The sequence below is a fragment of the Pagrus pagrus genome (assembly GCF_965226575.1).
Source record: "Pagrus pagrus genome assembly, chromosome: 14".
NCBI lineage: Eukaryota > Metazoa > Chordata > Actinopteri > Spariformes > Sparidae > Pagrus > Pagrus pagrus.
Window position 1 is genome coordinate 2,470,335 of NC_140198.1, and position 14,709 is coordinate 2,485,043.

A 14,709-nucleotide genomic window follows, 5' to 3' on the forward strand; every position below is an offset into this window, starting at 1 on the left:
CAGCCTGATCCTGACACACCGCTGTGATTCAGGAATGAGAGTGAAGCGGCCTCTGCAGCTGCTCGGCTACAGTCAGCTGTATTTATTAATGTGATGCAGCGTTTAACAGATGAAGTGATGACGCTGCTGATCAGATGTTAGATGCTGCAAAATTAGAGGTAAATAAAATAAATGTAATTTTAAGGCAGTGGTGGAATGTAACTGAGTACATTTACTCAAATATTACATCCAGGGGTTAGGGTTAGTTAATTAATATTATTATTAATATCTTGTGTTTCTTAAATCTTGATTTATATAGCACAGTAAAAGATAAAAGATAAATATACTATATATAGATTTTGCTTTGTAACTGTGTTTTGAAAGGTGCTATATCAATCAAGATATTATTATTGTTATTGTAATTAACAACATCAACCAACAATAATAATAATCCGACTCAATCGTGATCAGAGGTCAGCTGTCAATTAAGTTTTATTTTTTATATCATCATCAAATAACTCAATAAAATCCACCTTATTAGGAAAATTAATAATTTTAACATATTTATTATCATTATTATTATTATTATTATTAACATACATCAGCATGACAAGAACGACCTAAAAAGACAGAAACAGATGTTATTTACGTGTCCTTTGATTTATTTTAGTTTATGACGTCTGCAGCCGGCCACCAGGGGGCGATCCAGATGTTGTCAGGTCAGTGGATGCCACTAAATCCTCCACACTGGACCTTTAAACATGGATCAACTCCAAAACAAGACAATTAACAAGTCTTCACTGTAGCTGCTCATCTCACAGCCATTTAATGCTGACTTTCATCAGCAGGAGGGAGGAGATGATGACTGAATCTTTACTTTTGGGTGAACTGTTCCTTTAAGTAACTATTCTGTAGTTTTGGGGAAGAAATTCAAACTGAGAATCTTAATATTTACAATATTAATGAGGTAATAATACAAACTGTTGTCCATCGGTGAATAAACAAGCTGTTCTCAGAGGAAAATAAGGTCCCAGATCACTGTTTGAAGCTAGAGAGGTGGCAGGGTCCGCCACATATAAACACAGTAAAACAGTGTGAAACTGTGTTGTCCTTTAAGATCAGTCATGACAACAAAGAGAGTTTGTAGATTTAGTTTCTTTAGGCAGAAGAAGAAGATCTTTCTCTTCTGATTAACATTTCTAACCCAAAACTGCGTAGTGCTCCTTTAAGTTCAGGATCTGGTGACCTTGAGATTTCAGGAAATCAGAAACATTTGAGCGAGAAGAGCGAGAACGTCAGCTGAGTGATTATTGCTCAAATGGTGACATGAGTGTTTGAGTCGAGGCCTGCCTCTACATGAGTGTCATGCTGGAGCCTCATGGAGGAGGAGGAGGGCGAGGACGAGGAGGAGGAGGAGGAGGACGAGGAGGAGGAGGAGGAGGAGGGAGTGCTCAGTTCAGCTTTGTGGAAGTTAAAGCAGTCACGTGCTTCCTCCCCCTACTGGACACAGCTGGTAACAGCAGCTTGTGTTTCCTCACACCAGGATACATGAGATCATGTTTCTCTATAAAATCACAGACCGGGCTGTAAATCACGTCAGCTGTTGAGCTGTGTTTCATCTGAAGTCTGATATTTACGCATTATGAATATGTATTTCTTTATATTTATGTAATTCCTCGTGTGAGCAGAGTCCTGAAGATGTCACACTTTAAAGACTTTGATCGGACAGACAGGAGAACACGAGCGGTTACTTGTTACTGAACTGGTTAAGATTTTACAAACCTTGTCTCTAGAACAAATGTGGGTCATGTGTGTTTCTGCAAACCAGGGAGATGTTTAAATATATATTATATTCAGTTTTCAATTTGATGTTGTGACAGCGTTGTGCTTTTGGTCCGGTTGGGTTTAGGCACAACAACCACATTGTTTGGGTTAGAAAAGGTCAAGTTTTGGCTCAAAATATCGGGTTCTGTCGGCGCAGTGACGGCTGGAAAACATCTCGCTAAAAAAAAGATCCGGCGGTTTCTTGCTTACAAATGCTGAAACACAGTCGCTGGCAGCAAACTTGCCTTCAGATGTTTCATTTATCTCTGGTGACGGGCTGGATTTCACCAACAAAACATGTGATCAGTTCATAAAATATATATGAAATGTACATCTGTGCTAACGATGGAGAACAGAAACTCATTTTAAGGAAGTTGAAATGAGCTGCTGCTCCTCCAGCAGTCAGACTAAGATGCTGCTTACATGTTAAAGCTTCAGTATTATTTTTCTAATAATATGATTTATACTATAATAAATGTCTTAAAGGGACATTTTGTATATTTATATTGAGACATTTAAGTCATTAAACTAAACTAGTTTTAATGCAACAGTTTACCAAAAAAGAAAATGTAGTTATTATCTCCTCACCCTCAGGACGCTGGACAGTAGCTGGGGACATGTTTTAAAACTAAAAACAAAAAAACAAACATAAAATGACTCCAAACAGCTTGTGTGCTGTAATTCAAGTCTCTGGAAACCCTGAGAATCCAATTTAATTTGAAAATATATCATTTACACTCTTTATTAAGCTGAAATCTTCACTGTAGCTGCTAAGCTAAAAGCGTTAGCACCCACCCCGTCTGAAGTGGACGCACGAGAGACTTCCTTTTATTTTTGTTTGTTTGTTTATGTTTAAAATAAGTCAACATCTACTTCAGTGCTGCAAAACTGTGAAGCTCCAGAAATGTTTTGAGGACAACAAAACACCTGACTCTCCATCAGCGTGAGGAGATGATGACTGGATTTCTCATTTTTGGGTGAACTGTTCTTTTAAGAGGCCCGTTTTCTCAAAATTGAAGCATTAAAGACATTTTGGGAAAAAATTCAAATATTCTTGTTTGTCTGATAAAAGAAAAGAGCCTCCAGCATGTGGTTAGCCTAGCTTAGCATAAGCACTAGAAGCAGGGGGGAACTGCTAGCATCTGTCAAAGTTGTCAAAATGACACCTTGTGATTCAACAATTATTTTACTTATTGATCATTTTATTGATCAACACAGTCTCACAGTCGAGTCTGGTGGATCGGTGAGGAGCTTCACTAACAAAATGCTACATGGACATAAAAAGGTGAACTCTTCCTGATTTTGGCAGCTGTGCGCGAATAAACTCATCAAAACATTTGATTTGTTCCACTGAGTTTAGCATTTCAGTCATTTCTCACATTTTTTGTGGAGTTAAATCATGAGTTTAGCTTCATCACTGAGGCTTTTATACATTTCTAATTGAGCCAATCTGTCTCATGACCCTTTAATACAGAGTAAATGTCTGCTTGTGACCCCACATAACAGGTTTCATATCCATAAACCATAAACATGTGAGCCGTTCAATAGAGGAGGGATTTCATCCTCTGAGTAATTCATTTCAATCGTTTCTGAGGCCTGAAAAGGTCAAACTTTAATGCATTTAACATGAAAGAAGCAGAGATCAGAGAAGAGTAAAAAAAATAAACATAATTTCTGTCTGAACTTTAGTTTTTTAATGATTTTTCCACTCCAGTAATCATCTCAGGGCCAATATGTCTGAACCACTGATTTAAAATTACTGAAGTAAACAAACAGCATCAGAAAAAAACGATGATTGTTGTCTTTGTTTGTCAGCGTATTAAGACTCAGCAGACACCAGATTAAACCGTTCGCTCTCAATGTTTTTCACTTGTGACCACTTATAAAACATCTGTTTATACTCGGCTTGTTTCAGACGTCTCCGTCGGCTCAAACAAACATTTCATATTCTGCAGCTGAACCTCTCGCGTCGCCTCATTACCTCCATCAGAGAGGTTATGTTTTCACCTGGGTCGCTTTGTTTATTTGTTTGTTTCTTTGTTTGTTTCTTTGTTTGTCAGCAGGATTACACAAACATTACAGAACAGATTTCCACCAAACTTGGATTGAGGATGTGTTTTAACAATCTGATGATTTAAAGGTGAAATATGTAAAAATGTTCCACCTGTTGAATTCCTTCTGCCAACAAATAGGGTTCATCTATCACCAGAGCTAAGCTAACTGCTAACTGCAGCTAACTGTATTCTCTTCCATGACTGTAGCTTGCTTGTTAGCTAAGTTAGCCACGCAGCTAGCCAGGCAGTGTTGGTGTTTAAACCACCAGCACAGGAGCAGACTTTTTCAGGCATGGGGCTAGCTAGTTAGCATGCTAACTCTGGTAAATATCTCTGTAAAACAGCACAAAGACATTTTTTTAAATAAAATCAAACCTGCTTTATTTTCACACTCTTGATAATAGAGTATTTTTTATGTTGTTGTACTTTTACTTTCCTGTGAGTGAAGAACTTTTTATTGTATAATATCCTAAAATAAGTCTTTACTTTAGGTATAATGTGTAAGAATTTAAATGGAAACATTCAAAAAATTAAATAAGTAGAATCAACAGAATGTAAATGTTTTGTGTTGCAGAGATATCCGTGTGAGTTAGCATGCTAACCAGCTAGCCCTGCCCCGCTTTGGTCCAAAGCTCCTGTGTAAACACCAACAGTCCCTGAGCTCCCATCCACACCACTAGCTGCAGGGCTAACTGAGCTAACTAGCTAACAGCAGCTACAGTGAGCTGTTACTCCGGTGAGACGCCGCCCCTTGTTTGTTTTGAGTATAAATTTGACAGGTGTCCAGTTCTCACATATTGCACCTTTAAAGATAATTAAGTAATTTAGCCGATGTTACTTAACTACTTTTACTTTGACTTTGTAATGGAGTATTTTCACAGTGTACAGCTGTACTGGCACTTTTACTTGAGTGGAGCATACGAACACTTCCCTCCAACACTGCAAATTGCATCTAAGCCTTTTGTTGTCATGGTAACAGGTGTGATTATTTATGTCAATGAATATTCAAGCTTCAGGCCTGTAGATCCTACACAGTCTTTTCCTGTCAGGGTATTAATTTAAAGCTTGTTTCCAGGTGTGTATGTAAATAAATATCGTGCACATGACCTGAGCTATTGATGACCGCGCGTTAATACGGCAGCTAAAAAAAAAAGACGGCATATATATGTATATATATTTAGACTTTGTGTTTGGATGCTGTAATTACAGGCTGATGTGTGTCTCTGCAGTATTTTTAACCCAAGCTGTGCAGACTAAATGTGCTCCGACTGGAGACACGAGCCTCTTACTCAACAGTCAGATAATCACAATAATCTCAATAATCACAATAATCACAGTAATAGATTCTGCAGCAGATGGAGATCTGCCAGAGAGCAGCAGCTATTTTTATCACATTTTCAAAGAATGCGGTTGATTTATTCATTTAGCTCCTCGTTCACGAAAGAACAAGTATCATTTTCTTGACTATACTGTACATATACAACACATCTGAGCTCGGGGGTGGAAGGAGTTCAAACAAGCGATTCATTGATTAGTCGATGAACAGAAAATAAATAAATCAAACATTTTTGATAATCAGTTGATCATTTTTCAAACAAAACTGCCCAAAATCTGTCTCCAGCTTGTCAAATCTGAGCTGAAGCGTTGATTGATCTTACTTGACTTTGCTCATAAATTGAAAAATAACTAGATCTCAAACGATTGATCGATCAGTTGAAGGACAGCACATAGATCAGTGCTATTTTTGAAGCAATAATGTCGAAAACTCTCTGCTTCCTGCCTTTCTGGGTCCAAACTGCAGGTCATTAACAAACGTAATCACAACACTTTCAACTGGAGCGCCCCCTGAAGTCGGATTTCTGACTCCGACAGTTGGACGCACCTCAGCAACCCCAACCTCTAAATCCATGACAGCTGCTTCTGCTGTAGAATAAACTGATTATTGGCACTTCTGTCTTATTTGTGTGTCAGTAAATCAGTCGGACAAACAGTTTTGCCCAACTTCTATCTGTGGACGTGTTGCTTTGGTGTTTCTATGCACTAACGCCTTGTTAATCAACTGGCATCGTAAACAGTAGCTAACAGTCTCTAACCTGGCCAGAACTGGTATTCCAGCTTGAACTGGAATGCAGTCAACTCCAGTATGACGCCATTGAACCATTAACCATTCTCAAAATACTCATCGCTCCTGAAAAACCACAACAACAACAACAACAACAACAACCTCAGAGCTAGCAACCTAGCAGGCTTAAAATGACAAGTTACTCTGACGCTAACTAAGACGTAAGGGTATAAACGTAGAAAAGCTAGCAGCTCTTGCCTTTTGTTTTGTGGGGATTTAGGCATTTAATAGGAGAGCTCACCTCCCCACTTGCAAAATAAATTAACCCTGCACTATTTTGCAGGATTTAACCCCGCCCACGATGATTGTGATTGGTTTAAAGAATGACAAACACCCCAAAATACCAAAATGATAATTGGTGCTGACAGACCTTTGTTCAGCACTCACGAAGACTGCTGAGAAATATTTAAATAAAAACAAACATTTACCAAATCTTGGATCTGGACTAATAATTAATAGATTTCTAGATTTTATGTGATTATGGTTCTTAATCCTTAATCTCTGCGATTACATACAATGAGGACAGAGAAATGTAATACAAAACACTTTAGACAAAAATAAGGTGTTTATCCTTTATATTTTTGAATGGCATGAAATTATTTTTTACATTTTTAATTTTTACTGTGGGGGTGGGAGGATCCCCCTGCCAGATTTGGTGCCCCACCAATGTTGACTTTTTATTTACGGCCCTGCTAAATTAACTTCCTCGGTAAAAAAACAAGAACTATGTTTTTATACACATGTACATTTTACATAGGATATAACATTAAAAGATGACTTCTATACATTGAGTTTAAATGAGTGTTTTTCATCCAGGATGTCAAACAGAGCATGAAGTGTTCATCAGAGCAGCTGTTGATAAAGTTGTACCAGAATGAAAAACCTCACAAATGAATGAGCGGCCCCGTGTGTCTCCTCAGCCATGTTCACCAAACTACGTTCACTTTTTTGCTAATTTAACAACATTTTCAGGGGGGGGATCTGATTTAGAACCCTCTCGGACCTAAACCCCGCCCACACGTTCCGTGTCAGTCGGAAGTACGTCACGCTGCTGAAGCTAAAGATGCTTCCACCGTTTGACTTTAACATTAAGTTGTACTCTGTGGCAAACTTTGGCCACACCTAGATCCTGTCCTATTTCCACAAAAAAAAAAAGAAGAAAAAAAAAAAGAAAAAGAAAAGACAGAAAAAAATAAAAGAAGCTGGCGTTTTTATTTTTTCTTTCTGGTGCGTTTGTTTGTGTGTCGGCGAGTCCCGGCGGTGTAACCGGAGAGGGGCCTCAGAGAGGGAATGCAGGACTGCAATGGAGCACAATGCAATACAGGTAAAGCCGATATAATTTCCCAATAAATGTCGATGTATGTCACGTTTGCTCGCCGGGTGTTGTGACCTGTTGATGTGTGAAATATTGTCGCCGTGCGTCGCTGTGAATTGAAGCCCGATTCGGCGTTTTATTTCATTTAGTTTGAGCACGTCGTATTGATTGTTTTCTCATATCAACCAAACCCAGCGAGCACCGAGAGTTGCTCTGACTGCAATTACAACTTTATTCAACCGGGGGCTCAACTTTTTCCTCCTCCAGAGGTGGAAAATGCACCGCTGATATTTGTGTTTTCACGGGGGAAACACTCGAGTGTGACACCGAGCTGTCGCCTCGGCTGATATCGGAGACTCGAGACGTTAAATCCCAGTTTAATATTTCTGATATTTTCACCGTGTTAATGATTAATTTCTTTGTGTGTCGTGTCGACAGGCTCCAGCTTCTCCCCTGCCTACCAACCCCCACCCACACTTAACCACACATTAGCTAAATAAATTTAATTTTCTCGCCCGTTTGCCTGCCTGAAAATATCAGGAAACTTTTAAGCTAGTCAGCCTCTTTCAACAAAAACTAGCTAGCAGCGTTTCGTCGCATCGACATTTTTTTTTTCTCTCTCCCCATTTTTTTTTTTTTTTTTGGGGGGGGGGGGGACTCCAGAAAAAATTAAATTTTTTCACACCGACGTTGATATTAAAGATTGAAAAATATTGTATCCGACAGGGACTAGGTGGAGCAGCAGTAACGTGTCGGCGATAATAGGAAGCATATTGATATTATTATCAAAATCCCTCCCGACATTTTGTCTCCGCCGTAATTGCCACAGTTTAAGGAGGAATGTTAATATTGTGTGTTGTGTTGTGTTGTGTTGTAGTTTCTGTACTTGATATAACGAGGATTAGCACACAGGAAGGACACACAGCACCAGCTCGGAGGGCAATGTGGAGCTTTTAGTCGAGATAAAAACGGAACAAAGTCATTTATTTTGACTGAAATGCTTCATGTGTGGCGCTGGGTTTATTTAATATCCCAGTGCTGGCTGTATATTTGGATAATCTCCCTGTTTAAATATTAATTCATTGCAGCATTGGGATTTTTTTTTCCTCTCTCTCTCCCTCTCCAGTGGTGAACTTGTGAGCTTTTTCAATAACAGGATATACCCAAGGTCAATACTGTACAGTGTTTGGATTTTATTTATTTATTTATTTGTTTATTTATTGTGATTATTAATATTCATCGGTGGGTTTTTTATTTCCCCTCCCTCCCTCCTTCCTTCCTTCCTTCTCTCTTCCCGTACTGAGAAAAACTGAAGAAAAAAAAAAATATCTCACTGCATTATTCCCAGAAATATCACGAGAACTGACGTAGGCCGGGTGCAGATTAAGGGTTTCCATCTTAAATTCTTGTGTGTGTGTGTGTGAGTGTGTGTGTGTGTTGTAGACAGTGGGCTGCCTCTCACTGCTCAGATTATATTATGTGGCTTTTATTTTTCCTGCCTTGCTTCAGCCCTGCCTCGTTTCCACCACTAGGCTGAGCACTGCCTCAGCTGGCCCTCCCCCCCCAGGAGCTGCATGTGTTCATATAACACTTCTATACGACATAATAGTGTGTTTACGACACACCATACACACTCGGTGGTGGTAGTTTTCGTACGGTGTCGCTATAATTAAGGTAAATATATGTGTAAAGCTCATTCTAGGCCTGAAACTGTGTCTGCGAGAGCTAAATAGCGACTTGTCCTCACTTTGTTGCGTTATATTTCCTGGTTTTCCGGCTTTTATAGATATAAAGACGTACATTTAAGTGATATAACTGTACAATAACTAGATCTTTAAGGCTTTGTAGATTAGTTGATGAATAGAAAATAAGTCTGCAGCGACTTTATAGTCGACTTAATCACTTTTTAAGCAAAAATGCCCTCGAAAAAGTTCTCTGGTTAATTAATCTGACTTGGTTGTCGTCGTTTTCTGTGATTTTGCTGCTTGTGTATCTTCATATAACTGGAGAACAAACTATTAATCAATCAGTTCATCAAATAGCAACAATTTTGATGATTATTTAAAGCAAAAATGAAAAAATTGCAGGTTTTATCTTCTTAAATGTGAATTATTTCTGGTTATCTCAGCCTACTAAGATGGTAAATTGAGTCTGTGTTTTGATAATTTTAAGTAATATAACTTTACTATAACTAGAGTTCAGAGGATTTATAGATTAGTTGATGAAAAGAAAATAAGTCTGCAACAGTTTTATAGTCGATTAATCACTTTTAAATCAAAAATACCCAAATTCTCTGGTTCAGCTGATCAAATATGAGCTAAACTGACTTAATTTAACTTTTTTATATCCTTTTTCCTGCTTATATACCTTCAGATAACTAGAGCTCCAACTATTGATCAATCAGTTGATAAGCCAGCAACAACTTTGAGAATCGATTAATAATTTTTTAAAGCAAAAATGCCCCAAATCTCTGGTGTTATCTTCTTAAATGTGAATAATTGCTGGTTGTCAGTCTACTAAGATGGTAAATTGAGTCTGTGGCTGTTTTGAACAATATAAGTAATATAACTTTACTATAACTAGAGTTCAAAGGATTTATAGATTAGTTGATGAAAAGAAAATAAATCTGCGACAATTTTATAATCAATTAATCACTTTTAAAGCAAAAATGCCAAAAGTCTCTGGTTCCATCTTGTCAAATATGAGCTAAAACTGAATTAATCTACTTTGTTGTCGTCTTTTTCTTTGTTTTTGCTTCTCGTATGTCCTCAAAAAGCCAGAGCTCAAACTATTAATCAATAAGTTGATGAACCAGCAACAATTACAACAATGAATTAGTCACTTTCTCGGCAAAAATGCCCAAAGTCTCTGGTTGCAGTTTATCTAATGTGAGCTAAATGCTGGATTATCTTACTGTTACTACTCGTACTTCTTATGACTGTTGTTGTCGTCTTTTTCCTGCTCGTATACTTCGAAATAGTTAAAGTTAAAACTAGTAATCGATCAGTTGATGGACAGAAACTAAACTGGGGTAATCAATTAATGATGTTTAAAGAAATATCAGAGTTCTAGTAGTTCTCAGTCTACTGTGAAAGGAAAATGAACATGTGTGTTTTGAGCACTATAAGTAATATAACTTTACTATAACTCGAGTTCAAAGGATTTATAGATTATTGATTAACAAAAAATACGTCTGCAACAATTTTTATAGCCGTTTAATCCCTTTTTTAGGCACGAATATCGATATATGTATATATATGACGAAAGTATGAACAAAATACTAAATAAATCCAGATAACTAAACTGTTTTCAGCTTCTCAAATGTGAATATTTGTTGGTTGGCTCAGTTTACAATGGAAGTAAATTGAATATAATTAATGTTTTTATGTTTTAAAGAATATAAATGATATAACTTTACTTTCAGAGGAACCACAGAGGAGTTCATGAACGGTCTGCAAGAATGTTTTAGTCGATCGATCGCTTTTGAGGCAGAAATTGTCAGATACTCTGACAAAGTAAGATAAATACGGGATTATCACACTTGGTTTCCTTCTTTTGTCTTACTTATATAACCTCAAATAAGTAGAGTTGAAAGAAACTAGTTTAAATGTGTCAACTTTGGGAACTTGATGTATACTTATCCTGAAATAATGCTTAATAGTGGCTGATATTTTGTCTGTAGAGCTCAATAGTTGCTTAATTTTACTTTCATTATGGTCTTTTCCGTATTGTATCAAGTTTAATCAAACTTGTAAGCTTTATAAAATTGTAACCATTGTCACTGAAGAGGTCCCCAGTGATCCGTGGAGACTTGATCTTTATATCATATACCTTAAATGTATGTGATACTCTTGTAGTAACTTAAATTACATTCAGTTAATGGAAAATATTTTGTCCCTGTACTCAATATTGTCTTGATCATACCACATTTTTATCCTTTAGCTTCTTGTATTGAGAATAATAATACTTATACCTGATGTTATCTGAAGTTTTACTACTTAAACTTAACTGTATTATTCTCTATAGTGGCTCATATTGTGAACGTAGAGCTCAATAATGAATCTATCACTTTCCTTTAGGGGCTCACAGGAAACAGCTGAGACTTAATCTGACGTCATGGTATTCATAATCCTATTTTATTACTCTAATATTACTGTGTTTATTTATTTACCTATAGGAGATAATGGAGCTTTAATTTGTTCTTATATTATCTAATTGGATTTGACGATTTGTCTTTAGTGCTCAATATCGTCCTAAACTTTATTTCTTATGTTCTTCTCCCGTTATCATCAACCATAGTAATCCTTAAATACATCTGTAATATTCCTGTAGGGGTGAAAGTATTTAGTAAATGTTTTACGTGACAAACTATTACTTTACATTCCCTAAATAAATCTGTCATATTCCTATAAAGTCCTATATTCTGTCTGTGGAGCTCAATAATGTTTCATCTGACTTTATTTTGTTGTTTCTGCGTCAGCTGTTATACTAATAAATAACTTATATTCCAATAATAACCGGATACTACCGTTTAGCAGCAGATACTTTGTTCAGAGTTTATTCTTACTTCACTTTATTCCTCCTCAGTTTGTGTCCAGGTTATTTCAGCCGAGTCGTCAAGATAAAATGTTAACGTTTATGCAAAGATGCCTTCATACGTACGTGTCAGAGGCTGTGAATCCTATTGATATTTGTTTAAAACTTGGCTCACGTTATTTTATTACGTGGCTTTCATATCTGCTGGTGGAGGATTTACAGATGACAAAACGGTGACTACAGTTTTTAGATTGTGTTTTGGTGTTTGTACGTGTGAAACAAGACAGTTTCCAGACGTATTTGTGGCGCCAAAACCAGGTATTTTAAGCCAAATCATGATGTTTACCCAACCGAGACCAAGTGGTTTTTTTGTGCCTAAACCGAACCAGTCGCCAGAATGAATCCTAGCTAAATGTGTTTCTGCAAAACTAAAAATAAGTTTCCTTTATGTTGCAAGTTAACGTTAGTTCAGGTTAGGTTTAGGCACAAAAACCTCTCGGTTAGTGTTTAGGAAAACATGTTGTCGCCCGCTTTCCAGCCTCGTTGCTTCTGATATCTGCACCACCGTCCTCCTCCTCCTCCCGATATGAAAGTCAGCTAATGCCACGTTTGGTACAAGTGTCAACCTTGAATGTATTTGTGGTTTTACACAAACATTAACTGCTGTCATTATATCCGGACGAATGGCGACGAGAGAAACAGAAAACTAAATGAAACATGAAGTTGCAACATGAAGAAACAAAGTACTCAGCTCACAGTTGGGTTGTATATTAATCTTTAAAAACGTTATCTGGTGTTATCTATCGTAAAATATGACTATAATGTTCATGAAAAGTTCCCATAACACCTAAAACTGCCACTAAAGTTCTCAATATTTTACCAAACTTGTGTTTTACGTCTCCCCTCTTGCTTGAGTATAATATTACACATGTAGATTTATTTATACCAGATTTTATTACATTCAGTATGACCTTTTTATATCAGTATGATGCCTCTGTGTTACTCTGTAGTTATTTTATTTAACTTAATGACTCATTATCATGAAAATATACCTGTAATCCTCCTTTAGGGGCCGATACTCAGTTAACGGTACTCAAGACTGTTTTATTCTCACGTAATCATATTCCTCCTCGTATTATATCCAGTAAAAACTAATGTATAATATTCTTCAGTGGGTTTACAACAAACAGGAGAGAGTTTATCTTGTATTCTTTATTTTAACATACTTGTATAATGTTTCCTAAATATCCGTACCGCAGCTAAAACCACCTCTAGAGTTCTTGTCTATAGTTTTTCCTCTTTAGTTGAACATATTATTTTTTGTGTCTCTGTGACTCAGTACTACATTTTTCCATCATTACAATGTGTCTGTGTTACTCTGTAGTTATTTAATTTGACTCAACGACTCATTTATCAGTGAAATATAATTGTAATCTCTTCATGTGGACTTGAAACGTACCTCTGGGAGTTTACAGTGAATTTTTAATGATTATTTAGTGTCGTTATAATGTTCCTATAGGGACCTGCAGGATGAATAATGACTTTATCTGATCCACCCTGCAGTGAATCCGTTTTACTCTCGGCGTCATTATAATGTTTCCATAGGGACTCTGTTTTATTGAATCTCTTGTGGCTTCTGTAATTTCAGCTCCTATAGTCGCTGTGTGACATTCAGTAGTGACCTTGTCAGTTTTGGCTGTATTTTAATCTTGTTTTCTAGCGGCGTAATATTCCTCTAAAACAAATACCTTGTTGCTGACGGGAACATTTCACTCCATGTTGTTTTGTTTTTTTTTGGAGTCTTTGCAGTTTTCCCACAGGGCCTTTTTAAAGTCTCCACAGTGACGCCATTAAACCTGATGTCAAAGCATTGTGTTTTAATACGGCGGCGTCTTTTTACCTGCAGTCGTGTTAACGCTGCTGTGTGGCTGATATTTTGCTGCTGTGACATTTTATTCGGTATCTTTTCTAAAAATTGATCGCAGGCCTGCTGCAGCTGGTCTGCAGAGCTACAGGGGAGGGTGGGGGAGAGTGGGGGAGGGCTGCCTGTGGTGGGTTATGGGTATTGGGTGGGGGAGGGTGTGCTGGGTGGGGTGGGGGTTGTGGATGATCAACACAGGAGTGAGAATTTGAGAATATTCTGCATTTAGGCAGCCGGCAGGAGAGCTGCTGCGTTCAAACGGGACGACCGGCCGTTTTTCAGAGGAGCTCCGGTTTAATAACAGACTATTTCTGGATCAGAGAGCAGAGGAAACTCACTATACACATTTATTTTGTGAATCTTCATGTCACATCTATCATAAGTAAATGGATAGCAGCTGCACAGCCGGCCGCGCCCGTATCTTATACACTAGGCCTTTTATTTCATGTGGATAATAAGCCTGCTGAATGTGACCTTATTTTAAATCACTTCAGATGAAAAAAAATCCCTCACGCACTCAGAAACAGTCCAGCCAGGCTTCATTTACTCCTCAGAGCTGCTGTGATTAATCGACATTTTATCTGCAACTATTTTTATGATCTTTGAATCATTTCGGTCGTTTTTTTAAAGCATGAATGACAAAAAATGTCTCGGCTTCCAGTTTCACAAACGTGAGGATTTTATGCAATAAACTATTGTTTTAATAAATGATTGATCTGCCAACTATTTTCTTGATTAGTCTATTCTCTGTTCTGACTTCAAATTGTCATACACTAGTTATCACATCACATCAGGATTTGCTAAAACCAAAAGTTGTGTCATTAAATATCTTGTTTTGTCCAGTCTGACCACCAGAGATCTGCACCATGCAGAACAAGATTCAAAATTTGATTTATTTTTATAAAAATGATAGTTGTAGTCCATTTATGTGACTCACAAAAATCAAAATCATACAAAT

General features: G+C 37.3%; 1 protein-coding gene across 1 annotated transcript in view; it reads left to right on the forward strand.

The window, feature by feature from the left end:
• Nucleotides 1-7,055: 7,055 nt before the first annotated feature.
• LOC311269648 (uncharacterized protein) overlaps nucleotides 7,056-14,709 on the forward strand; it is a 41,051-nt gene continuing 33,397 nt past the window's right edge. Inside the window, exon 1 of the mRNA XM_084373957.1 lies at nucleotides 7,056-7,303. Within this exon, the coding sequence (XP_084230083.1) occupies nucleotides 7,283-7,303 (21 nt within the window). The 5' untranslated portion in view covers nucleotides 7,056-7,282. The remainder of the gene's footprint in view (nucleotides 7,304-14,709) is intronic.